Source organism: Sordaria macrospora, chromosome 2, assembly GCF_033870435.1.
Source record: "Sordaria macrospora chromosome 2, complete sequence".
NCBI classification, from domain to species: Eukaryota; Fungi; Ascomycota; class Sordariomycetes; order Sordariales; family Sordariaceae; genus Sordaria; species Sordaria macrospora.
In genome coordinates, this window is record NC_089372.1 from 1,026,064 (window position 1) to 1,049,530 (window position 23,467).

General features: G+C 51.6%; 4 protein-coding genes across 4 annotated transcripts; 2 read left to right on the forward strand and 2 right to left on the reverse strand.

Annotated features, from left to right (window-relative positions):
• Positions 1-2,273: 2,273 nt before the first annotated feature.
• SMAC4_07832 (uncharacterized protein) lies at positions 2,274-3,971 on the reverse strand. Its single transcript, XM_003346307.2, has one exon. The coding sequence runs from the start codon at positions 3,806-3,808 to the stop codon at positions 2,420-2,422; it is 1,389 nt and encodes a 462-aa protein (XP_003346355.1). The 5' UTR covers positions 3,809-3,971; the 3' UTR covers positions 2,274-2,419.
• Positions 3,972-6,695: 2,724 nt separating this feature from the next.
• On the forward strand, positions 6,696-10,246 carry SMAC4_07831 (uncharacterized protein). The gene is made up of 5 exons (XM_003346306.2): positions 6,696-7,504; positions 7,602-7,813; positions 7,887-8,104; positions 8,195-8,745; positions 8,796-10,246. Exons 1-5 carry the CDS (start codon positions 7,462-7,464, stop codon positions 9,779-9,781), a joined length of 2,010 nt encoding a protein of 669 aa, XP_003346354.1. The 5' UTR covers positions 6,696-7,461; the 3' UTR covers positions 9,782-10,246.
• Positions 10,247-11,898: 1,652 nt separating this feature from the next.
• On the reverse strand, positions 11,899-17,471 carry SMAC4_07830 (uncharacterized protein). Its single transcript, XM_066090700.1, has 2 exons — positions 17,454-17,471; positions 11,899-17,301 (listed from the first exon to the last, which is right to left on the reverse strand). Exon 2 carries the CDS (start codon positions 17,222-17,224, stop codon positions 12,356-12,358), a length of 4,869 nt encoding a protein of 1,622 aa, XP_065946014.1. The 5' UTR covers positions 17,225-17,301; positions 17,454-17,471; the 3' UTR covers positions 11,899-12,355.
• A 2,343-nt stretch (positions 17,472-19,814) lies between these two features.
• SMAC4_07829 (uncharacterized protein) lies at positions 19,815-23,150 on the forward strand (the record flags this gene model as incomplete). Its single annotated transcript, XM_003346304.2, has 4 exons — positions 19,815-20,869; positions 20,953-21,926; positions 21,982-22,439; positions 22,496-23,150. The coding sequence occupies exons 1-4, from the start codon at positions 20,827-20,829 to the stop codon at positions 23,148-23,150; spliced, it is 2,130 nt and encodes a 709-aa protein (XP_003346352.1). The 5' UTR covers positions 19,815-20,826.
• Between the last annotated feature and the right edge of the window lie 317 nt (positions 23,151-23,467).

Consider the following 23,467-nt stretch of genomic DNA (forward strand, 5'->3'; position numbering starts at 1 on the left):
GGCTTGATTCGCCCGGGTTTGCCTGATGGCGGCCGGCCTTGCTTGATGTGCTGGCCATGGCTTCGACGGTTATCGGCCAATTGCGCGTGGGAGTCAGGGGTGCTTTGAGGTGCCTTGCTGCAGCGTTATGCACCTCAGCTCCGTTCAACTTCTCCCCTTCGGGTCCAAAGGGCAATGACATATTGAATGGTTGAAAAGCTCAGGTGTTTAAACGGTCATTGTGGCACAGCTTTCAGTATCCAATATCCCCTTGCTTCTGAGTCTGCTTCTTCTTCACTTTGGGATTCTGTGTCCCTCCGTCAATTCTTCAATCCCTTCTTCAAAGCTTCCCGTCAGGGACTCATCTTCAACCACCTCGCTTTCATCCCTTCCCAATTCTTGATACAAATGAAAACAAGGAAAGAAACAACTGCCAAACGCAACCAAGAAACTTACTACGAGTACGAAACATGGGTGGACGATCCCCCAAAAAGTAAATAAGAAGTGGATCCTCCCGGCGGCGGCTGGGAGCGACCGAAACTGGATCCCATGGAAAGCTCCCCAAAAACAAGGGCAGCGGAACCCAGACCTGAAGCCAGGAAGGAAGCTCGGGCCAAGGTCAAGGGGGTGCTGATCACCTCCTCCCGCTCAGCTTCACCTAGCTTCTTCGGAGCTGCTCCCGTTTCCCGAACGTCTTCACCTCCCCTCCGTCTTCACCGTCTCACCTTGTGGTAAAACGGTAGCCCCGCAATCAATGGTAAACAACTCCCTCCGTCCGCTCCTTAACACAGGCCTCCGGAATTCAGGGCAGGGCAGAGCTGCAGATGATGATGCAGTGCTGTTGATGCAAATCCTTTTCGCATGTTGGTGACGATGTTGGTTGCTTCTGCTTCTGCTTGCTTGCTGCTCCTGCCGCGGCTAAAATTGCTGCCAGGTACCGTCACTATCACCAACATTGGACCAACATTCGGAACCTTTCAAACCCAAATGAGATCAGGAAGAGATCAGAGGAGATCACCGACAGGTTGACTGCCTGCCCTGGTTCTGTTCACAGCTGGGCCAGTTCAGCCCTTGAGCGCCTTCTTGGTTCCTGTTTCTGAACTGGTCGCTCCCACGTTCTTTTTCTTTTCGGATCGCTGCCCCTGCCAGGTGCCTGTTGGACTTGGACCTGTTCTGTTCGGGTATGCTTGGCGCTCCCAGTAATGACGTTCTAGTTCGGGATCACGAACAACACCATACGTACCATGGTTTTGATGAAACGGTATGCTACCAGATAGATCGTACATTGTAAGGCAACGCAGGCAGTCCTCGCTCGTTTGCATCTGCGTTTCGTATAGTATTACGGGGTACCACAAGCCCACAAGCCTACAATAAACCGGACCACCTCAGATCTCTTACCCTCCCTCGCATACATGTACATACCTCGACATCGTTCGGTCGAGATTACATGAGGCATGAGCGGAGCTTGCGAGACATGACATGAAGCAGAGTGAATATATTAGTGCTGCTTCCTTAATGTTGATTCGCAACATCCTACCTCCCTACATATATAGAGCTCCGGATATCGACAGGTCTAGCAGAAATGTTCCCATGAGCGAGGCTGTGTGGCGAAGATGTTCAAAGGGTTCGTTGTCAAGAACTACAGTGAAAGCAAGAAGGGAGAATGAATATTGAAGAGGGAGTAACCGAGGGATGAATGGAAAGGAGAAAGCTGGATACATGCATATCGGTAGAACTGTCGTCGTGAACAAGTATTCTCATCCTTTACAATTTATGTCCCACTTGCTACCATACTTATGATACTTCCATTCAGTTTCCAGAAAACAACGCAGTAGGTAGGTGTCATTATAAAAGTAACCTTGTATTGTTTGTGCCGAATTTACGCGGCGTTTTCCTTTTCGTTCTCGGCACTCTGATGATGAAGATGCTGAATGAAATGGTAGGGGACAGACAATCTGCTGCTGCTGCTGTCATCCTGTTTTGTTCCGAAGAAGTGGTTTTATCATGTCGATAGTCCGGTCCTGTGCTTGAAATGTTCCATCCCACAAGTCTCAATGTGTGCTTGGAAAGGTAACCAAGGTAACTATGTCTCCTCACAGCTGGACCTTACAAGCTTTTTGGGAACACAAAAACATGAGTCATATATGTGGCTGAAAGAACTGTTGGTATTTGTGAAGCTTAGGATATTGATACGAAGACCGACTATTATGATGGTTCATGACTCTGTTAAATGAAAACCAATGACGAGACATGAGGAAATAGCAACTGAACCACTGACAAAAGTCCTTGCGGGAAAACTTTAAAATGATATACCAATACTCCTGTCAAAAACTAGAACCGCGCGAGAAAACAAAACAAATAACATTGCCACCTGATGCTGTCATACATCGTTATATAAACATCCCGATTCCTTTTTCGTTCCCTATCTGAACATCATTCACTACCTCCTCTTGGTAGTCTTGGCCATATACTCCACGTCCGCACCCTCAAGAACTTCCCGAACCGCAGGGTTCTCGATATACTGTGTCGCCAGACCGCCGCCGAGGACGGTCTTCAATGTCTCCACGCGAGCGTGCAGTGACCAGGTATCAATAATCAGAGACTGGTTATGAATCCGCAGCTTCTCGCGGTATCCAAACTCGACAAAGCCCTCCTCGCCTCCGCCACTTGATTCCAGCTTGGAGCCTCCCGTGTGGGGATTCGCCGCACCGCGCCCAGCAGTCGAGTACCCGGGACCCAGGCCCCGTTCCAGAGAGGTGATAATGCTTTGAAAGTTGGTCTTCAGTTGTTTCCGGTCTGACTTTGAAACCGCCTTGGAAGAGTCGCGGACGATCTCCGCCATGCGGGTCATGATTCGGTGCTGGTTGTACTGCAAGTCGGACTTCTCGCCCGTTTCTTCTTCGTAGTCGCGGGCAGCTTCGAAGAGCAGAGCAATGTTGACGCCGGCACCCGTTTGCACGTCGCTGTCTGTGCTGTCTAGTTGCTCCATGAATGCCTCCATGGCTTGGTCGCTCTGCACGCTCAGATCGTCCACGTAGCTGGCCACAAACGCCCAGGCTCGGAGCGCTGCTGCTACGACGCTACCATTGTCGGGGGCACCCACATTTTGCCCGTCACTTTCGATGATCTCGAGGAGGAAATCGAGAACTTCTTCGGCAGCGCTGGATGAACCGCCCCCGAGTGTCACGGCGATGCTGATAGCGTTGATGGCCTCGACCTTGATCTTGTCCTCCTCTCCGTCTTCAGTAGCTACCTTGAGCACCGACCAGACGTGATCGAATATCGTCTCCGAGGGGCAGGTAAGGATGGTGGCTGTAAGTGCTTTGAGAGCAAACAGGCGTTCCTGGTCACTGCTTCCGCTCCTGATGCTGCGGATGAGGGCGGCGCTGATGTCGGAGATGTTCCTCTCGATGTACTTCTGTGCGTAATGGTGCTTCAGGATATGTTCGTATGCCTTCATCGTAGCCTCGCGGCCCTGAGCGCTGCTTCTCTTGCGGTCTAGAAGTTCTGTAATGCGGTCTTGAAGCCTGTCGGGCCACGTATTGTTCGTATCGTCCTCGTTAACATCTTCGCCGGATACCGAGTTGGCGCTGCTCAAAGTCATGGCATCATCGTACTCGTGGTCGCTAGCTTCGTCTTCGGAGGGAACACGACTCCCAGCTCGAGAACCTGCCATTGAGGGTGCCCGCGAGCCGGGTCGCGAGCTTGCGGGAGAGCCATCGCCGGGGGAGAGAGCACCAGCAGAGCGTGGGGGATCTGGTCTCGCTCTAGCCTTCCGTGAAACAGTCTTGCCACTCTCCAAGAGGGCTTTCTTGCGTAGATCGTGCATGTTGTTGTTGAGAGAAACGTCTGTTCGAGATGATGTTCGTGGTCTTTCGTATTTCCAATCGCTTGCCGCGTAAGGCTATCACTTCTCGGGTTGGTGTATGGGTGGTGAATGGTCGTTGTAGTCGTTGATGGCGGTAGCTGACTTTTCGAATGAGTAGGTCGTGTTCAGCAAAAAATCCATGAGATACGGGTGGAGGGTGTGCTTTTTATAATGTCCAAGGTAGGATTGTGCCGTCGTCAGTATTTGAAATTCGGAGGCAAAGTCGGTTGGATAAAGACGGCGGATGGTGATTCTCCTTGGTCCTGACGGGAAATATTTGGTATTTGTAGAAAGGAAAGAAATGGAAATGCATTCCACTTGTGCGGATCAACAACTGGAATTTGCAGTTCGGACCTGTCCACTGCAGGCCCCGGGGAGGAACGAGTGACGCATGACGCACTGAGGCGGGCCAAAAGACCAGGGGCACGGGGTGCAGTGGCGAACGGCGCCCGGAGCCAAGACCGTACGATTTATTGCTTGGCCTTTCTGTTAGTGCGAATCAGCCACAATTCCTTATAAATATTCACGTTTGTTGCTCTGTCTCTCTGTCTTGTCATGACAAATACCCTCTTGCTGTGATATGATTATCCACCAGGTTTAGAAATATGAACGGCATCGTTGTTTGTGACTCATCCGAGTATGTGCTGATAAGCCTCTTTTGGGGGCACTTAGACGGCATTGTCACCGTAACAAACCAGGCGCTTATTTTTTGTACAATGATAGGTGGAGAACTCGGTGGGTCACCTTATTGAACATTCCACATTCCTGGCACGGGAACCGAACCGACAACAGCATCACAAGAGAGACCAAAGCCTGAACACCGGCAAAGCAACAGACCCGGGCGAAACAATCCTCATGAAACCCAATGTGGTGTACTGGTTGTGGTATTACCGGTACTCAATATTTACCGTACTTGAATATTCAATACCCGTCCTGTGCTTAGTTCTTATTCGAAAGCGGAAGTTCTCTCGTTAGCGGTTGCCGATGTTGATGACATGTGAACTAACTCGAGGCCATTTCTAACTTGGGGCCCTTACCTTGCTCAATGTTAGTCAATAAATCAACTCAGTGTAGCCTTTAGGAAGAATTTGAACATTGTCCCTCCGTGTGGGATGCTTCCCTTCTCGGCTCCCTTTTATTGCTATGGTTGCCTTGCCATCGCATTTCCTGGGCACGTATACCAAAAAAGCTGCGTACGTAGACCATACCCACTTCTTTTGGGCACCCAGCCAATCTCAGGCTCCCGATAGTGCTTGGTAAGGTGCCTTTTGCGCTGCCATCAATTTGAAGCTTTCACTTCTCAATTGCTGTCGTTGTTGCTGTCGTTGTTGCTGTCGTTGTTGCTGTCGTTGTTGTCGTTGTTGCTGTCGTTGTTGCTGTCGTTGTTGCTGTCGTTGTTGCTGTCGTTGTTGCTGTCGTTGTTGCTGTCGTTGTTGCTGTCGTTGTTGCTGTCGTTGTTGCTGTCGTTGTTGTTGTCGTTATTTAGTCGCTGTTGCTGTCGTTGACTCTATCGCCATTCTATTACATTACCCCTAGTACCGGGTCTCTTCGGTGAAAGTGACGAAAGTCAGGGTTCGGATTTGTGGGCGAATTTGCAGTACTTTCCCCAGCCCAGCACTTACACGGCCTTCACTTCACGATAGCGATAACGACAACGACAACGACAACGATAACGGTAACAACAGCGACAACAGCGATAACGATAGCAGTAGCTTCATTGACTACCCTAAGAAATTGGCAATGCGCCTGGAAGTTTTTGCGCGGTTGATGGTGAGGGCATTGGGTTTAGTCTACGTTCCCAGGAAATGCGCCTTGCCATCCATCTCGTGGATGTGTTAAAGTGCTTGCATATGAGCCATGACCGCACTAACCGAAAGCGGTTAGGGTTGGATCCTCCGGTTGTCACTGAGCACCTTTACGGCCTGGGGAAGTCTTTTTAACATCCGAGCCCAACACGAGCATTCATCATCAGTGTTCCCGTTGTAATGGACCTCGGAAAGACAGGAAAATCAATCGTATCCCAGTTAGTGAGTTCAATAAGAGGAGCACCCGATGGGGTTTGTGAAACTGCAAAAAGGTCCTGTCTCGAATCGATGAATCCCCCCTCTCTGCCCTTGCAAGCGATAAGATACCGACGCCCCTCTTCCCCACCAACGTGCCGTCACTCATTGCCCGTGCTATGAGCTGCCCGCCCCTTGTTCGCCCTGCTCTCCCTGCTCTCCCTGCTCTCCCCGGTCCTTTTGTTCCCAGCAGTAGCTCCGCATTATCCGCACTTCGTAGCTCTCCCGTCCAGTGCCGTCGTCGCTCACCTGGGGAGCATGCAACGGGAGTGGGGCATCGTGAGTCTCAACCAACGACAACTCGTCGGCTTTCCAACATGATCAACACTGGAGTTGACCGATTGCAAGCCGCCAGACGATGAATGCCATAGGAATATTGGAGTGTCGGTAGTAATCAATACCAGCTTGTGCCATTTTGGTTGCGACAGGGATCCAGTCTGACTCAGTTGCTGCCCGGCTCGTTGGCAAACGAACGAAGGGACGAAAAGGAGGAGAGGGGGGAAAGGTCGGAGCACAAACAGATCCGACGGAAGCTCAACGGAGGCTTGTGTAACACTCGATGTCTGCCTGCCTCTGCCTGCTGGTGGCCTGGTGCCTCGCAGATGCGTCCTACTTAGTTGTGCGGCTCGAGTACCTAGGTACAACTTCTATGGCTCGAGTACTTCAGCCAAGGTAAACAACGGCATGATGGACAAAGGAAGTGAGAATGCTGTGACTTGCTGCCACGAAGCACGATAATCAGAGCAAATCATTGCATTCACACAATGGTATCACCAATGGAAAGAAACAGGAGAAGCTGCCCGACACGTACCGTGACCTGAGTCCTCGAGGTGGACATGGCCAGATGGAGGTCGGTGTATCAGGCAGCCCCCTGGCCCCGCACTTTCCACTTCGCTATCTATGGTAAAGGAGGAGTGCTCTTTCCCATTTCGAGAGGTGCAAGTCGGCGGTCGCCTGGGCAAGCACCCTTGAAAGTGTGACTACCGAATCCGTCTCTTGACAGTCGCAACCTCCTTTATCCAACACAACTTGAACCAACTGAATCCATTCCACTTTCGATTTGCGCCTTCTTCTTGTTCCTTTTCAACCTCACTTCCTGCGACAGCTTGAACTGCAACACTCGCAGCCGAATCACCTACCTTTGACCCCGCGCTCCAGCTGTACTGTCTGCATCTCGATATCTGAGCTACGGGCAGCTGCATCTTGTTTGGTCATCATTCCTTCACCTGTTGCAGACCTTTTGAGTTAACATCGACCCAGAGTGCACCGTCTCACCCCACCATCACTGCACTGCACGCACGCACTTCCAGTCTCTCCCTCCCTCCTCGACTCAGTTCTGTGCTTCTTCTGGCATCGCATCTGGCATTGCGCCCCCTGTCCGCTGCCTTGAAAGATTCTCTCGACACATCAGCAGTCAGGAGTCCTGCCTCGATCAGGCGGATTCTGCACAGCTTTGGACAGTGCGGTCGCTCTTTTGGACAATAAACCGGGTCACATAGCCCGCTCAGGGGAAACAGCGCAGGATTGTACCGATTACAGATTGCCACATTCACAATGTCTGCGAAGCCTGAACCGGCATCAACCGGCAAATTGCCTGGTACGTCCACACAAAACCAACTCACCAAGGATAGAATCAACACCTGCTTCCCCTCCTTAACGAGTCCTCGGATGGTCCAGTGCTAACGTACTCACAGTCTTCTCGATCTCGTTGACACAACAGCCGTACGCTGACCACCCATTTTCACGGCGATATATCGTGTTAGACATCCAGAATCCCACTTTGAAGATTGGCCGATCGTCCAAACTCGCCGCGAAGGGCTTTGTACCGAACTCGCAAAACGGCTGGTATGACAGCGCTGTAATGTCTCGACAACACGCCGAGATCATAGCCGATTTTACACAAAAGGTTGGCTTTCCTCTCCCCTGCTAACGATTCCGTTTGGCTGTTCATTTGCTCATATGTCATGGTCATCTTGCAGAGGCTCAAATTAAGGGACCTTGGTTCGCTCCATGGAACCTATGTTAATGACACCGACCAACGACTTGAAAAAGACCAGCAAGTCGAGATTAAGGACGGTGATAGCATCCGCTTCGGTGTGGACATCATGAGGAAAAGGATATTTCCTCCGACAGTTGTCAAGGTTGGGCTCGACTACATCGAGGCCCCTAAAGCGAAGCCAGAGCAAGATAGTACTCGGTAAGTTTCACAAACCCAGCAGGCACCAACATGACCTAGCGAGTGCCTCTCTGTCATCATTTCTCGACATGCGATGCTAACGTGGAATAGTCCGAGGGCCTCAAGTACTTTCAAAGTACCCGACGGGTCAGACTCCGACATGGACGAAGATTACAACAACGACTCGTCAGCGCAAAGCATCCAATCAGTCGGACGAGGACTATCTGGACTTAGTTGCATGGGCGATGTAATCGACCTTACTCACCCTGTAACCTCCGGCAATGTAATCGCCAATCTTGAGAAACAGGTTATCGATCTGGATCAAGATGATGACTACGAGAGCGACTGGTGTGCAAGTGATGAGATCGATGCCCTCCAAGCAGATAACTGCACTCAGTCGCAACCGAACATCCCATCTACCCAACCTCCGAGGAGCCCTATCGACAGCAACTGTAGCAATTATGAATCGGATGGAGAAGATGATCTGCGCCAGAACGTCATTGCACTCCAGCCCACTGCATTTCAAAACGCCAGTGCATCTCAATATCCCACCGCTTTCGAGAACTGCGCTGCACCTCATGATGATGATTTGGACTCCGACATGAGCTCCGATTATGAGCCTGAGTATGATCCCGAGCCTGTCGGCTCGGACGTGAGTGGTGGTAAGTCTATCATAATCTGCTAGTGGCGGTCGTTTCTAACTGTCTTATAGATGATGATTCTTCAGAAAGAGGCTTCCAGTACGATTACCCCTACTCTGAGTCTGATTCTGATTTCTCCGTTGGCCAGGAGTCAGATGAAGAGTCGGAGTCAGATGAAGAGTCGGAGTCACAGGAAGGAGGAATCAACTGGGACCTCCCAGACCTCGCCAGTGTTGTGACTGGTCCGACATCTGAAACGAAGACTGAGGAGACCGAGGCTGAACCAAACCACGACAAGGGCCATGGCATCGGTCGCCTTGTTACTCCGGATATGAATGGCGATGCCATCACCTGCAGTACCCCTTCAGCCAACTTCGCCTCTCTTCTAGATAAGCCAGTAGCGGATCTTGGGGCGTTTCTGTCCTTATTCCATCCTCGTGATGTTCAGCTGGCTACTCCCAAGTCCAACAAATCGGCGGGTGATACTGATGAAGCTTCCTCGACCCACAAGCCAGCGATTGAACCTGTGATGGAAATGACAGAAGCTCACTGGTATCCCTCGGACAAAGCAGAGTTCTTTGAGGCTCGCAAGGAAAACAAGGTGGCCGTGATGGAGTCTCCTTCGCCCGTTGTCAAGGAGTATTCTCGTCTTGCTATCTCTGACATCATGGATGAGGATGTCCCAGTTGGAAAAGGGAAGAGAAAGGCAGAGGCTATCTCGTCTACCACCGAGGAAGAGCTTGCATGGGACGCTGGCGAAGTCATGGAAGTCGACAATGACAAGGAGGTTGCCGAACCGATCAAATCTTCCACTGAAGATGAGGAGGTCAACGAACCGATGGAAGCTTCCGCTGAGGTAATCGTAATTCACCCGCTCGATGTACCTGTCTCTTTCGCTACATGTGCGCTTCGCCTCGACGATGACAGTGATAGGCCAGCCAAGAGACAGCGGTTGCGCAATATTGCCGAGCGGATCGGTTATGTTGCCCTTGGTGGTGTAGCTACTGGCGCCATGATGTTTGGCGCATTGGTTTACACTGCACCCACCTTTGTCTGAGTAGATTACGTGGTGTTCGTGGACAGCTTGACCAGCTTTGAAAGGTTCAGGGGTTTGGAAGGATATGGGTATGGCGATCTTGGTTCTGGTTGACCTCTTTGTTTGGGTTTTACATGAGCACAAGGCATTGGCTGCTGTTTTTCAAATGGTCTTTTCTTGCTGGCTTTCTATGATAGATGCCAGTTGTCAGTTGTACTGGTTTTGTAAAGGGTTTGATGGCATACTCTACCCCAAAACTTGGTCCACTTTGTCGAATCTTCCGAACATCGTGGCAGACGACGGGATCCCTTTTCGTGATAGTCGATGGTTTCAAGTTGATTGCTTATATGGCTGCTTGGCTCTGGGTTACTCTCCGCAGCCAAATGTATGTTCATTATTACATTTGACAAGCGATCTTGGGTGCTCAGCTATCAACCGCTCTAGTCTAACGTTTCAATGAATCTCGAGTTCGCACCATTGTTTTCGTGCTGGTACACTTCTTTCTGGTTGTCTACCAATCACCCCTGCTCCTGTCAGACGAATCAATGGTATGTTTTCCACCTTCAGGGTCAACTCACATCCTATTGAAACAACTAAACCCTTGACAGGGAATGTGTCTTCGCCCATTTCTCGAGTCACTAACTAGACTATCAACGTAAATACATCCATGGGAGATTGCAGAGTTGACTATGCCCCAACTAAGTCTGAGCAGCACCGCAACCAGACGAAATCCAATCAATATCTCACATGCATAACCCACGGGAAGCTGGGAATCAAAGTAGTCCGTTAATCTAGTCAGCCAGTCCTTTCTTCAACTCTTTTCTCGGATTCTTGACCACTAAAGTAGAGTGCTTCTCTCCTACCTAAAGTAGTATGCGAGTTATTTACCTCTCTGTCTCCACCTCTCTATCTCTCTACCACCTTAAAGGTACGGTTATTTGAAGAACAGCCGAGATTATGTGTGTTTTTTGAAAGTGTGGCAACGTGGAAATGTGAAAGCCCATAGGTAAGGTAAGAAGTAGATTATGAACAAAAATGTTGACTGTCAACTGTGAATTGAGGCGGTGATGTTGAAACCACGTAGGTATGTGAACATCCCGTTAAGCATCTTGCTAAGTAATCCGGCCGGGAGGGCGTCTTGAACCCCTTCTCAGCTGTTAACCGTCTTCAGATATGTAGAATAGGAAGTACAGTAGAAGGATGCAAAAAGAACATAGGTTCGAAGGTTTGAAAACGGGAGAGGAACACATTATGATACATCCACACACACACATAGACAGACATTCACATCAAGAGAACACAATCATCGCTAACATCAACGCCACCACTAACACCGCCGTAATCAAGGTGTGATCAGTTTGGTCTATTCTTTGCACGAGGGTTTAGTTGTTTACATGAGGGTCTGAGGACCTTGGATATAGGTGCGGATGGGATGGGATAGCAACGCAAAAACCACCCAAACTGGCAGTGAATATTGGATACGGGCACCTGACATGTATATCTAGGCCATGTCGGATGGTAACCGATGATATTCGATCTTGCTAATGAAATCATGATAGCCTTCTCTTCTCTTCTTCTTCTTCTTCTTCTTCTTCTTCTTCTTCTTCTTCTTCTTCTTCTTCTTCTTCTTCTTTTGCTACTACTCCTCCTCCTCCTCCTCCCATAGCTAGTCAACCACGACTTACGTATCCCCTCGCAAAAAGAAAAAGAAGAAAAAAAGAAGAAGAAGAGGCTTTTCTTTCTTTCTACAATAGCCATGCATCACCTTTATTCTCTCTCAGCCCTGTTCAGTTCTTCCCCTCTTGCTTGTTGCCTTTTACCTGGGTGAACAACGGGAAAGAAACCACATCAACGACAATAATCTATTAAGTTTATTCCAAGACTACGGGTACCTTAGTCTATCTATTGTGTAGTTTTTAGCCCCCAAGATGCAAAATGAAGCCGCATTTACTTCCTCTCACTCTCATGGAAGTCCTGTTCTTCGAGCATACTACTTACCTCCCTTTTACGGTGGCCCTCCCCCCTCCCCCCTTTCTGTAAGTAAAGCTTAACCTATGGTCTAGAACAACCATTATCCAAAATACCGAACGGAGCACTGGTAACTGCTTCTTACCCCCAGTCCCGTTCTTGTTCTTCATCACAAGGCTACGTTTTTTTACTCGTCCGGTGGTCATTTAACTCAAGAAGCATGACTGTGGTTGGTAGTAACCATGTTGCTTGATTTTGACAGATAATCGAACATTCGATGGCCAAGTTGGTTGATATAAACACCTGCTGCTGTGATGTGATGTGATCTGATGTGAAGAAAGCTGATCTTTTCCTCCGATGTGTGACCTCACCTCGGGTCTTCTTCCTCAAAATAGGCTTCGCTTGACTTGTAAAATAAGATTTGTAGATAGCATGCGAAACACTGTATTCCCCGCTCTCTAATGACTCGTGCTTCAAAGTCATCCATAATCCATTTTCCCCATTCCCCAAGACTTCTTTGAACCTGTAAATGCCTAGCCTTCCTTCCTCCTGGATATAATTCACCACCCACTCTCTCTCCCTTATCACGGAACCATAACCATATATAACCCAGTTTTCCCAACTCCCTTAGTCATGCCTGAAAGTGCACTTATCGCCCTTTGCACACTTGCCCTGCGCCCAGAAAATGCACTGCTTGGTACCAATCAGACTGCGGTTGATACCCTTGAGATGATCTGGGATCTCGTCGCCATTACGATCGCCACGGTTCTTCTTGTTTTTCCAATGCGGCTTATCACCGCGATGATGTTGCTGAGAATCTCTACCGTCACGTCCGTCACGTCCATCACGACTGTCTTGACGTTCGCGGAAGTTATCGCGGCCGCCATGGTGCTGTTGCTGGTTGTCCCAACTATCACGGTCCCGAGAGTTAGGGTCACGATCAGGGCTGTCACGAGCGTTGTCATCATAGGACAGGCCAGATTGGTAGGGATCGTAACCTCCGTGCTGAGCGGTAGGTTGAGCATGAGCGGCGCCGGCTTGGCCACCGGCTCCGGCTGCCCACCTGCTATAAGACTCGTAGTCGCTCGTCTGAGGGCCGGCAGGCTGGTTGGGTTGTTGTTGGCCACTACCGGCCAGAGTGGCGGCAATGAGGGCTTGGATGTGGGCGGCTTGTTGGGGGTCGGGGTTGGCCTGGAGTTGAGCAACGAGCTGGGCAATCTGTTGTGCCTGCTGCTGTTGAGCCTGCTGCTGCTGATGTTGAGCATACCAAGCCTGTTGTTGCTGAAGGCCATGGGCATCCGGCTGCTGTCCTTGCTGAGAATGTTGAGCGTAATACTGAGCCCATTGTGCGCTGTAGTCAACGGGGGCTGCCGCTGGTTGAGCTGCCTGGGCAGGAGCTGGAACCTGAGCTGGCACAACGGGAACCGCCGGGGCTGGCTGTTGCTTGATCTTGGGAACAGTCTTTTTGACATATTCTACCATCTCCTCTACGTAATCCGCGGCCTTCTGAACCACAGGGTCTGGATAATCGTGGCGACGTACTGTCTTGGGGTTGGCAGGATCATATGGCTCCGGATCACGGTAGTGACGAGCTCTGTCAGAACATATGAGCTCGTAGGTCCGCTGATCACGAACCTCCGGCGGCTCCAGTGTGACTGGCACGATGATGGGCGGGATGCTCTCGGGCTTAGCCGCAGCAACAGGCGCTACCTGCACAACGGCTGGTTGCTGTACAGGCATAGCATATATGGGGTATGAGCTGGTGATCGAGTCGATCGATTTTATTGTCTTGGCGAATTCAGCATAACCCGGGCTAGACTGAGCCTCCAACCGAGCCTTGGCCTCATTGATTGCACGGCGAGCACCAAAGTGCTTCAGATCGCTAGCCTTGTGACGAAGCTCGTCATACTCCAGACCCATAGGAAGCCGAAGATCAGCACCGGAGCCGTCATCAAGCGAAGGCTCGTAAGCCGGCGATTTCGGCGTAATCGGAATATCTGATGGGTCCGTGTAAAAGACCATGAGCTCAGTGGCCTCCCGATCGGCCATAAATGATTGTTGTTCGGTGCGGAACTCCTTTTTGCCGCCCACGGTGACATAGTTTTCTCTTCGCGCTTCCTCCGGAAGAACGTCTAGATCAACTAAATCCGGCTCCTCCCAGGGGCGAAGCTCACCCTCATGACCCTTTCTGAGCGCCATGCCTTCCGCCTTACTATCTGATCGAATATCGCGAGCTTGGCGGGGGCCCATCTCTTCGGGAAATAAGGTGTACTCCTTGATCTGGCATAGCTGGTCGTCGCTCTTGAAAGCGACCCTCATGTTGAGTCTGCGGCGTTCTTCCTTCCGTAGGCGGCGCTTCCTCTGCTCTTCCGTCTCATTTGGATCGGGTGCGGACTCCGCTGGAGGAGATGCGTCGGCTTTCACCTTCTTGGGCGCTGCAATCTCCTCCAAGAGCGCCGCAAACCTGGAGCTGGAGGGTGGCTCTTCCTTCGGCTTCGGTGTTTTCGCTGAGTTGCTGGCTGAGGATGCCATCGATTTGGGAGTAGACGTAGGAACAGATAATTTTGCAGCCTCAGCTTTGACCAACGGTTTCGCTGGTTCGGCCTTTACAGGCTCAGACTTCGGGGCTGGCTTTGCTGCTGGGCGAGCCTTGCCCGGGAGCAGATAAGAGGCACGAGGCTTCGCCGTGGCCGCGGCGGGTGCTGGCGCCGAAGGTTTAGGAGCAGGTTTGGCCGTAGTTGGAGGCGTCTTAGAACCAGTAGATGAAGCTTTGCCATTGTTGGTCGAATTCGAAATGGTCGCCACCCGAGGCTTTCCGTCTGTGGAAGGCTTCTTGGCCGCGCGTGAATCACCATTGGTATCATCCTCACGAGCTCTCTTGGTTGTTGAGACTGTTGTTTTGGCAGAACTTTTCTTAGCATCGCCGCTGGACTCCTTCTTTGACTTGCCCGCAGGACTTTCCTTCCCAGCGTTCTTTTCGGCATTTGCAACGATAGTCGCAACCAACTCGCTAATCTCGGGATCACCCAGTCCCTCAAGCTTGCTTTTCGTGGTCTGGAACTTCCAAGCCTCAAGTTGCTCTGGCGTAAGGCTTGTGAAGCACCCAAAAAGGCGAAGAGCGGCCTTAGCCAACGATGAGGTAGCCTCGCCAAGGTTGAAGAGCTGGATGAGGAGGTTGAGTAGACGAATGGGCAGTACACCCCTTTCGCCCACCATCCGCAGGATTACTGGGTCTCCGACTTTGAGTCCCTCAATAATGGCTGCTTCAAGCTCCGTCTTAAACGGTTGCAGAGACTGCTTCAAGGTCTCAACTGCAGCAGGCTTGAGAGTAGCAGAACCTTTTCCTTTGTTTTTCACATCCTTCACAAGCTTTTCAAACGCTGGTGCAGCCCTTAGTGCAGCAATCTTCTCTGCAACAAACGCACCGAATTCATTACTGGTGTGAACAATGACTTTCCTGTTCCTCTTATGGGAGGGATGAAGCCGAAGCAGCTCAGCTGCTTTCACAGCTGTCAATGTAGGCTCGGGTGGGGGTGACCCGCGCTGCTTAGCATCTGTTCCAATTTCGCCCTTGGACAATTTTTTCCACCAGTCCGCCGGCAACTCTGTCTTGGCCCGCTTCATCTCGATATCAAGCCTTATATCTGCTCTCTGGCGATCTAGCACTTCTTTGGCAGTTTGGTAAGCTTCAGCATGGTTGCTGAGAGACTCAGCTGGTGTCCATCCACGATCAAGACCAGGGAATAGAGGGTCTTTGCCCGGTTTTGCCACAATGGTCACAAAACGTTTAGTTGGTGGTCCCTTTTTAAGCTGAACCGGGGATTCATCGATGACGAGATGCGGCACTCCTGGGACGGTGCGACCTGGGGTTTCGTGTGCCTTATCAAGCAAGTCCTCATCTACCGTGAAAAACCCGGAAAACTCGCCACCATCGCCTTGCCCATTTACATCTGATGTGAAACCAGGGTTCGCTGAGTTGCTGCTATTCGCCAAGCTGGTGGCCTGGGGGTTCGCGATACCGGAGGCTGGTTGTAGCACCTTTGGTTTCTTAGCGAGGGTTTGTATCTCCTGCACATCACCAGATCGCTTTACACCCGAGATCACATTAGTTTGGAGAGACTGGATAGGCTGTTGTGTGGTCTGAGCCTGGACCGATTGGATCTGAACCGGCTGGGATTGTAAGGTCGAAGGCTGGTAGGCTTGAGGCAAGTTAGCCTGGCTTGGAGGTGCCTGGTATTGAGGGACCTGTGGCAGGGTCTGCGCATGAGGTTGCGGCGTGTGTTGTGGCGTGGGTTGTGCCGACTGTGATGGCTGAGCAGCCTGGTGAGCGGGAGTCTGCACCATTTGTTGCACTGCATGCTGCACCATTGGCTGCACTGTAGGCTGGATCATAGAACGGGGAGCAATCTTTGGTTGGATTGACTGCACCGGTGGTTGAACAGGCTTTTGCTGTAGCGGGGCACTCTGAATTGGTGTATGAGCAAGGGGGCTAGGACTTGCAGTGGTTTTCTGGGCGGGAAGTTGTGCCACAGAAGCGCGGTTCTGGATTTGTTGCCCGTTGATGGGCTGCATATAGTGAGCTTGAGTCGGTTGAGGCTCGGGAGTATGGTGGCCCTGGGGATGATGGTAGCTCGAAAGCCCTCCCTGGACCGGGCCATGGCCAGTTTGGTAGGGTGTGGGTGTGGGCGTCTGCCTTGGCGGCTGTTGGTGTTGCTGTTGCGGTTGATGCAACTGCGGTTGTGGTGGCAGTTGTTGCCGCTGAATCTGCTGCTGCTGTTGCTGAAGCTGCGAGTGCTGTGGGTTGGGAAGCTGCGGCTGATGTTGAGGCTGATGTTGAGGCTGATGCTGAGGCTGATGCTGTGATGGATGTGCAACCGACTGTTGGTGGTTTACAGGCTGTGACATGGCCAGGGGATTTTGATACTCTCCATTTGTGGCATAGCCTGAGCTTGCCATTGGCACCCTCTGCCATTGCTCTGAGACATGGCTTTGAAGGTAGCCATCGGCCGACTGTTGCCTTGGGGGCACGGCGCCGTGGCCAAAGCCATCTTGGACCACCTCTTGCCTCTCTGGGATTTGGACATGGTGGTTCTGGTACCCAGTCTCCTGTGGAAGATCAACAAGAGCGAACCGGCTATCTATTGTGCGATGATTTCCATATGAGTGCTGCTGATTATGCTGGGGGTGCTGCTGGGGAGGTGCATAATGCTCCTGTGCTAAAGGCTCCTGAGCATAAGGCGCAGCCGCAGGGCTAGGCCCAGTCCACGCTTCGTTCTGAGGATAGTAGTCGTAGTGACCATATGTACTTGGTTGCTGGTCATGACCGGCCAGTCGAGGATTGGCCTGCTGTGGAGGGTCGATGAAGGCACCAGGGTTGTGGTACGCATTCTCGTGCCCATGTTCAGGAGCAAAGGCGAACTGTTGTTCCCATGGATTTTCTGGCGCAAAGGAGCTGGGGTCCCATTGCCCGGCGTGATCGGGGTGACTGGCGTCCATGACTAGCAAGGGCGATGATTGCTGACTTCAGCTCAAAAGGGAAGAAGCCAAACAAGCAAAAAAGGGGCAGCGACGGGCTAGAGAATTAACGTGGTCAGTCAAGGGGCTCATGCAGCGCGAGTCGTTTTACATCCGACCCAGATCCATACATAACATCGGACTTGTATAATACTGATAAAGCCAATCCAGTGGGATATTTTGAGCAGAAACACTCTCAGTCGGAACTCACTTTGTCGTTGATACAGGGTGTATCAATGCACAAAACTAAGGCGTGCCCTTAACAAACAGTTCGGAAACTGTGTTAAATGAGTGGCTGCCTTGCTACACAAGCGGGGTGTTTCCAACGTCGAGTGGTGGGGCACAAACTGCGCGCTCCAATCAGAATGGATGCCAAGTTGAAAAGCGGCTTAGCGTGTGAAGTTCTGCAAGGGGGGATGAGGGTCAGCGTCAGGTACAAGGGCAAGTCCAACTTCTGAGAAGATGCCAACAGTCCAAGTGTGATGCATGAATGAATGTGTGGGAGATGGCCAGGTAGAAAATCCCAGCTCGCACATGTCCTGACTGAAATCTTCTGAGAAAGATTTCAAACATGAAGAGAGAGAGAGAGAGAGAGAGAGAGAAACAGAGAGAGAGAGAGCGACGCGCAGGCCAACCAGCACCATGCGAAGCTCCAGCGACAAGCTGATGTCGACGGTGATGTTGAATTATAGGATAGAGCTTCAGAAGGCTCTGTTCCATATGATGGTGGTGGTGTTGTGATGCGGTGGTGCAAGTCGAAGTGTCTTAAGACCGGTTGCCCCTGCAGCGAAAAGTGATGGCATTCCAGGGCGAAGCGTAAACAGTGGTCGAGGTAAGGTACCGTGGGCGTCCAGGGTGAGAGGGAAGTCAAGGTTGCCAGCCGCGGCCAATGCCCGAAAAGTCCCACGGCGCGACTTGATTGAGCTTGCTGCAAGTGTATTGCCATGCACTGCTTTGGTCGACAGTTTGATTGCCGTGATGCCCGCCCTCTTAGATCATGTTTCGCCGAGGACACACAGTTGAAAGTGAGTGGAGGTGAGGTGTCCAATGTGTGAGAATTCCATCACCCAGGCGGCAGGGCAGCTTATGTGGTTGAAGTCGGTGGGGGTCGGGTTTGTCGGGCGTGGATGAGGTGTGCGGGGCCGCGAGCGTAGCACCGTTCTCAAAGAGTTGCAGCAGTGTTGTTAAGGAAGTGACATGACCCGCAGGCCTTGGCAGCGCTGTGGAAGTCCCTCAACACTCGCTGTCCGAAGTGCGTATTGCCAGTTGCACTAACAGCCACCATCCACTTGTCTTTCTCCGAGAAATTCCCAGGCCAGGCTGTGTGTGTGTGTGTGTGTGTGTGTGTCCAGGTGTGTGTGTTTGTTGGGCTGGCTGCTGGCTGGCTGCCACACAGCAGATGTGAAATCTGGATCTCAGGTTGTGCATGGAACAATTAACCAGGGGGCGAGGCTGATAGATCCGGGTGTCATTGATAGCCATTGCCAGAGAGGGCTCATCAAATGACCGCAGCATATCAATCAAGATGTGGGATGTCTTTGCTGGCCCTGTGCATTCTCAGAAGAAAAAGACTTGTGCAGTCTCTGGATTGCCATTTCCAGGTGCTTGTGTTGCTCTCCCCAAGTCGTTGTTTGGTTTTGCATTTCTCCCCCACACATGTCTGCCTCTCCCTTTGCTCTCTCTCTCTCTCTGCTCTGTCTCCTCGTTTCATCTGCCAGGATTAAAACGCAAGGTACTGTGGTGGGTAGCCCAGGTTACTTGTACCGTTTTTTGGTGGATGTTGGCGAGAGGGTTGTTGGCCTTTTTGGTTAACACGAACCCCATAAATCTGCACTGGGAGACTCGCAATTCTTGACAACTTGCACAGCCTTATTTGACTGCAGGTCCAGAACGCTTGAATCACAGGCAAATGCCGGACATGCGATGTGTGTAAAAATACGACGGTCTTGTGCTTGTTTTCAAAGGTGTTAAGGATGGGGGAAGAGGTGAAGATTATGCATACCCTGATTGTTTCGGCACGATCTCTGTCGTGGTGTTCTGGCGCCTTGGGGCACGTGCTCCTTGTTGGGTTACGTGTGCCTGAATGCGTCCGCAGCAACTCGTCACGACGAACGATCTCCTCCACGCGCGCGCAGAAGACAACAGCGAAAAAGTTATCGCAGTTCGCTACAGCATTTCCTCTCTATCCCGGGTTAAAGAACGGAGAGGTCCCTGACCTTGAACTCAGGTGAGCAGGCAGGTTCCGATATTAATCTTCTTCAAAAGCCAGGGCCGCAGGTCGATCGGACGACTGCAGATGCTAGGGAATAGAGACGAGTTCCGAATGACGGTCGCGCAAGAAGAAAAACGCCCGAGACGTCAAGAAAACCTGCGCGTTTAAATCGCCTTTACAGCTTTGCCAGAACAGGGGAAAGATGTACGAAGAGAAAGGACGCGATTATTAAGTACGACGATTGGTGATGCGACAAGGCGACCAGGGCGACAAGTTGGTCGTCGAAGAAAGGAGAGATGCTGCTGATGTCAGGTCAGGGTGACGAGTTGAAAGGAAAAAGTTGGACGTGAGCGGCGGTCGCGCAAATCAGGTGCGTCTTGCCGTTCATAAAAGGACGGTTGCAACTGCCTGGGCAAGTGTGTGAGTGCCGCCAGTGGGCAGGCGCTTCTCAACGAATTGCCAGTGACGGGAGTGCATTGACTGGCTGGCACGCTGGCGCTCACGGGCCGCCAACGCTTGCTGGCACTGGCTGACCACGGGCCTTGCTCCAAAAACGGTCCAGGCACGCAGTCTGCACACGTGAAGCAGAAGCTTTGTGGTCCGTGCGCGTGGCAATTGAAGGGGTTAGCAAGTACCAAAGTACCGTTTGTTGGGTTCTGGGTGGGTCTTCACCAGCTGGAGGCATGAGCCAGTGCAAATCGCAGCAGGTGCCAGTGTTGTAATCGCTTATGGCAGGAGCAGTGGTATCTTTCTGGTCGAGAAGACGTACGATATGGTAAAAAGACTGACTGTTTCAACCTCCACGGCACAGCTAAAGGTACTAAACGCAACAGAGACAGAGAAGGAGCCAACTAGTTGCGGTATCAATCGAACACGGCAGGCCCGGTGGACGACACGGAATCCTCGTCATAGTACTGGGGAGGAAAGCAGTCTCGAGGCGGTAGTGTAGAGGTACCTTCTGCAAGGCTAGCGGATGCAGAAGGGAAGGGGTAACAGTCCACTGAGAGAGAGGCCACTGGTCCAAGAACCGTAGAGGTACCTTGCGAACCAGGACAACATAGCTTCAACGGAGATCGCTTCTTTTTCTTTTCTACAGGTTGAACACGTAAAGACATTCTGGACTTTGTGTTAAATATTTCGACACGCTTGCCCTTTCATTTTCAGAGACTTACGGCACTCTTCCTTCGAATCTGGCCAACAACTCGAGGCCAGCCTGGCGATTATTTCACAAGGGATCACAAACCCCACCACTGCGACAACAAGACGGGAGCTACCTTGCCTCGACACTAACAGCCTACAACACCTCAGGCCCGAATCCTCCTTCTCACGGACATCCTGCCGACCGGCATATCAATCAGTTTAATACACAAACATGGCGCCAACACGAGGGAACTCTCTGCGCGACAAGCAGATCCGTATGTTCAGCTGCCCTCCTGTCCCTAATGTCCCCAATACCAGACTCAGACAGTCTTGCGGTGGACTGACACATGCTCTCCAGTGTCCATCAAGAAGCTCCTGAACCTCAACGAACCCCTCGAACCGACCGACGGTGACGATTCCAGTGGCTTCCAATCTGCCTCGGCGCCCTTGCTGAAGGACATTCCCACGTGGAAGATCTTGGTCTTTGACGAACTTGGGCGCAATGTCATCAGCCCAGTACTCCAGGTCTCGGACCTGCGATCGATGGGCGTCACACTACACGTTTCCATTGCCGCCAGCAGGCAACCGATTCCCGATGTCGATGCCATCTACCTTATCGAACCGAACTCCAAGAATCTCCAGCAAATCACCAATGATCTGCAGAAGAACCTCTACAACTCTGCCAGCATCAACTTCCTCTCCTCGGTACCGCGGCCACTGTTGGAGGACTTTGCAGCGCAAACTGCCGCTGCCGGCACTTCGGAGAAGATTGCCCAAATATTCGACCAGTATCTCAATTTCATCGTTCCCGAGCCGGATTTGTTCAGTTTGGGCATGCAGAAGGAGCACACGTACTGGGCATTGAATAGCGCAAAGACACAAGATGAGGAGCTGGATAGGGTCATTGATAGGATCGTCAGTGGCCTATTTAGTGTGGTGGTGACACTAGGTGTCATTCCCATCATCCGCTGCCCAAGAGGTGCTGCTGCTGAGATGGTTGCGACCAAATTGGACCGGAAGCTTCGCGATCATATTCTCAACTCCAAAGACAACCTCTTTTCGGCACATAGGGCAGCAGCTTCCAGCACTGGAACACCAAAGCCATTACTCGTTATCATGGACCGTAATATCGACCTAATTCCCATGTTGTCCCACTCGTGGACCTACCAGAGCCTATGCGCCGACGTCTTTGGCTTGTCGGAATCGAACCGGATCACAATTGAGAGCCCGGTAGACTCCAATAACCCGGCCAAGGGCGCCAACAAGAAGACCTATGACCTGGCTGCTGATGATTTCTTCTGGGCCAAGAATTCGTGTCTGCCTTTCCCTCAGGTAGGTAAAGTACAGATGAAACATCCTGATGATGGTTACTAACCGAGATTCTTAGGTTGCCGAGGACATCGATATTGAACTTACGAAATACAAGGAGGAGGCGGATTCTCTCACAAAGAAGACGGGCGTAAGAGATTTGGATCATTTCGAACAAGACTCGGGCGCAAGCGCTCAGCACCTAAAAGCGGCAGTCACTCTCCTACCGGAACTGCGCGCAAGAAAGGCCACCTTGGACATGCACATGAATATCCTCGCTGCTATCCTTGGCGAAATTCAGAGCCGACAGTTGGATAACTACTTCCAGCTGGAGGAGAACGTGTTCAAGCAAACCAAGGCGCAAGTTTTGGATCAGATCAAGACGGCTGAGAAGGGCAAGCCAGAAGACTACCTTCGTCTCTTCGTGATTTGGTACCTCAGCACGGAACAGGATGTCTCTCGCCAGGAGTGGACGCAATTCGAGGAGGCGCTCGCAGCCAAGGGCTGCGACACGACATGCCTGTCCTACATTAAGCAGTAAGTGTCACTCTTTTCCAACTTGCCAGCCAGTCCATACTAATGAAATCACACAGGGTCCGCGCCACGACAAAGATGACACAACTTACCACGGTCAACAACCCGTCAACCTCGAACCAGCAACAATCCGGCTCTTCGGACCTCTTCAACCGCTTTTCCGCCATCTCCAGCCGTCTCACCGACCGTCTCAAGGAGACCGGCGTACCCACCGGCGCCCTTTCCAACAATGTCGCCTCCCTCCTCGGCGGCATCAAGAACTTTTTGCCCGAGGACCGCGACCTCACGGTAACTAAGATCACCGAGTCCCTCATGGACCCCTCGGCCGCCAGCTCCTCTGCCATCGCCAAGACGGAGCACTACCTCTACTTCGACCCGCGCAGCGCCAACGCGCGCGGCACCATGCCCCAGCCGTCCGCCATGCGGGCCCAAGCGGGCGGGTCATCCCTGGGCGGGCCCGGTGGCTTGCCAGGGTCCAGTGGTCCGGGTCAGACAGCCAGCTTTGGCCAGAGAAGACAGGGATTCTCCGAGGCGATTGTGTTTATGGTTGGTGGTGCGAGCACGGCCGAGTATAGCAATTTGCAGGAGTGGGCGGCGAGGACGACGACGGGGGATCGCGCGAAGAGGAGGGTTATTTACGGCGGTACGGAACTGCTTAATGCGGGCAGCTTTATCACGGAGGAGTTGGAGAGACTGGGTAAGGAGATTTCGTAGGTTCTCTTCTGGGGGAAGGAGAAGGAGAGGGTAAGGGGATGAGGGGATGAGGGTTTGGTATATATCAGACTTATAATAATTCTACTTTGGTCAAGATGGGAGCGCTGTTTAAACATGGTATCACCGGGAGTTTGTGTACATTCGTGTCAAGATGTTCATCTTGGTGTTTCTTTTCTTGGCATTTGAGCCAGTCTTTTGCCACTTCACTTGTCAAGATATCAAAGGTGGTGAACTTGCTTAGTTGGAAATTGGTTTTCTGTTCACACCCACTTCCACCTTATATGCATCTCTTGCATCTAACCTTCAACATGACCCGA